The following is a 3390-nucleotide window of genomic DNA, read 5'->3' on the forward strand; positions in this document are numbered from 1 at the left end:
CGTATATACTTCGAGTAAAGGCATTGACTGGTTCCCCGCTTTGTTTGCTCCCTGCCTTGCGCTCCTCTATTCGTATAGCAAAGTGCAACGCAGGGAACATATAAAACAATGAACCAGACTAGCTTAGGCAATGTTATGACGGAGTAGCTTCCCCTAATATCGCGAGCTTCTCCATTGAGCTCAGCAAGCTGTCATCTAGATGTTCAACCTCAAGGCTTGTTGCACTAGAAAGTGATCTCCAGATTAAAACGTCATGCACTAAAAAGCATTAGCGAAGAAAGTGAAAGAAGCAGAACATCGCTGTGGATATAATTTTAATGAAAAATGGATAAAATAATTCGCTTGCATGGAATACGGCACATTCATTATGATTACCGGTGTGATTTCTGATCGCGCGATTGCAAAGACTGCAAAAGTGAATAATCCTTTCGTGACAGGATTTTAGAATTTTAAAAAATCTGCCCTCGTTCGCCATAAGATATCTGGAGAACACGTTATAACCTAAGACATTATTTCACAACAAAGAAATCAGTAAACTTGCAGAGACAAATGAGTTATTTGGATTACAAAGTCAGCGGGTCATTGCAGATTTTGTTGGTTTTTAACTTTTGCTGCAATAAAAGAAAGGTCTTAAAGTTCAAGTGTAACTTATTAGAAAGAGGATGAAGCATTATCCTCCTTGATATTTGGATAAATGTGTTCTAGGATGAAGTACAATGAAACCTATGATAGTACACATTTTATGAAAGGCAGTAAATTAACTCCCATTTGGTTAAAAAGATTTATTTGGCTTTTTGTATTGGCTTATATGTAATGTATTGGGCAATAATATTGCTTGAGGAGACTGTTAAAAGTACGACTTTAAAAGAAATATAAACTAATAAAATTATTCTTTGAATGGATAATGCATTTGTTTGTTAATTGTGCATGTTGGTGTATTTGTATGTTTAAACAAAGAGAGAGAAAGCGAGAGAGAGAATTGTGCAAGTTGCAATATCCTATTTCAAACTGAAAAAGTAATAGTCGCATGAAAATTTGTCAGTACATTTTTGACCCCCACATTTTTTATTTGACCCCCAGTTTTGACACCAAGGTTTTTTTGTACCCTCAATTGTACACCCCTGGGGGACACAATGCTGCCTCTACATACTTCCACTGTGACTGTATCTTTCATCACTTGCTTGACTCTTGAATGTTTTTTCTCTAGTATGTGTTCTCATGTGCTTATTCAAATTTCCATTGAGATTAAAGCTTTTATCACATATTTCACACTTAAATGGTTTTTCTCCAGTATGAATCCTCATGTGCACAATTAGCTGTCCACTCTGACAAAAGATTTTACTACATATTTCACATTTAAATAGTTTTTCTCCGGTATGAATCCTCATGTGCGCATTTAGTTCTCCATTATGACAAAAGACTTTGCTACATATTTCACAGTTAAATGTTTTTTCCCCGGTATGTGTACGCATGTGAACCTTTAGATTTATTCTGTGACTAAACCTTGCATCACAGATATTGCATGTGAAAACGCTTTCTGCGGTATGTATCTTTATGTGCTCATTCAGGCACAGACGATCACGAAACCTTCTATTGCAAGATTCATACTTAAGCGGCTTTATTCCTGTATGTATCATCATGTGCCGCTTAAGACTTCCGTTGTTACTATACCTCTCCCCACATTCTCCACACTTATATGGTTTTTCTCCAGTATGTATCCTCATGTGCATCGTTAGATCTCCACTATGACAGAACATTTTACTACATATTTCGCACTTAAATGGTTTTTCTCCAGTATGTGTTCTCATATGCATCATTAAATGTTCGTTCCGTCTAAACAATTTATCACACAATTCACATTTAAATGGCTTGTCTCCAGTATGTATCTTTATGTGCCTTTTCAGACGTACACAATCATGAAACTGTACATTGCATACATCACATTGAAATGGTTTTTCTCCAGTGTGTGTCCTCATGTGCTGATTTAGATTTCCACTCCAAGCAAACATTTCATCACATACTTCACACTTGAATGGTTTTTCTCCAGTGTGTATCCTCGTGTGTTTACTAAGAGCTCCACTGAGCCTAAACATTTTATCACATAGTTCACATTTAAATGGTTTTTCTCCAGTATGTGTCCTCGTGTGATCATTAAGAGCTCCATTGCGACTAAATCTTTTATCACATACTTCACACTTGTATGGTTTTTCTTTAATATGCGTCCTCATGTGTCTCGTCAGGTGTCCATTCCATCTAAACCTTTTATCACACACTTCACACTTAAATGGATTGTCTCCGGTGTGTATCTTTTTATGCGTATTTAGAGTTCCTCGGTTACAAACCCTTGCATCACATACTTCACACTTCAGGTCTAATGACTTTTCTCTGACCTGTTCCATCATGTGATCGTGTCTACTGTTTAAATAGATATACTAAACTACACTCAAACATAACCCCAAGATATACAGAAGGGGATATTTATACACGCACAACAATTTTTAATGCCAATTTAATGTAAACAATGACTCCAATTTCTTTGTTACTGAAAATGCTCATATTAGGAATATACATTTTCTCGAGAAATTGCGTGTAACAATTTGGTATTATCCAAATTGTTGAGTTCTTTCTTAAGAATTATTGAGGCGTGAAAATCCGACATTAGCACAAAGCTTCGCAGAGACGCTAATTGTGTGTGTGTGTGTGTGTGTGTGTTTGTGTGTGTGTGTGCGTTGTTTACTTTGAAATTACTTTAAGAGAATAAAAGAGTATATACAAAATAGATTCATAGTACTTATCTCGTCTATTTCATTCATTTCATATTTGTTTTAAAGATTTATATATTTACACAATTGTTAAAGTCGTATCTATTTATTTAATCTAATTTTTCTTTTTATGAAATAATTGTGAAATATATTTTTTCTTGAAACATAAGTTTAAACACACACACGTACACACATAAACAATTATTGGCAACTGCTGCCATTATCCGGTAGGGTTATATTTCCCAGCTATGGGGGTTATTTCAAGTAACTGTATTATACATACATGCTTTCTTTAGAATTTAGTCATAACATGACTATTTTCAAGGCCTGAGAGACCTTGAGGGGAGTTAATTTATGAAATGAATATTTGAAAGACAATACGTTTATAAAAGGAATTTTACTATTGCGGGATAGAGTTATATTTCACAGTAATGGCGGTTATTTCAAGTTGCTGCATGTTGCATGCATGCCATTTAAAGAAAATTAATCAGCTTGAAGACTAATGTAAAGGTACGAAAGATCTTCAAGGGATTTGTTGCAAGAAAAAATATTTGGAAAATATTTAAGGTCTAAAGATGTTTTTACTATTGCCCCATACCGGTATATTTCACAGATATTCGAGTTATTC

At 34.9% G+C, this 3390-nt stretch overlaps 1 protein-coding gene across 1 annotated transcript; it reads right to left on the reverse strand.

Annotated features, from left to right (window-relative positions):
* Window positions 1–297: 297 nt before the first annotated feature.
* On the reverse strand, window positions 298–2542 carry LOC149783771 (uncharacterized). The gene has a single exon (XM_089933162.1). The coding sequence runs from the start codon at window positions 2400–2402 to the stop codon at window positions 1143–1145; it is 1260 nt and encodes a 419-aa protein (XP_089789288.1). The 5' UTR covers window positions 2403–2542; the 3' UTR covers window positions 298–1142.
* Window positions 2543–3390: the final 848 nt, after the last annotated feature.

This window comes from Sinohyriopsis cumingii, chromosome 14 (genome assembly GCF_028554795.1).
Source record: "Sinohyriopsis cumingii isolate HCF-2022 chromosome 14, ASM2855479v2, whole genome shotgun sequence".
NCBI classification, from domain to species: domain Eukaryota; kingdom Metazoa; phylum Mollusca; class Bivalvia; order Unionida; family Unionidae; genus Sinohyriopsis; species Sinohyriopsis cumingii.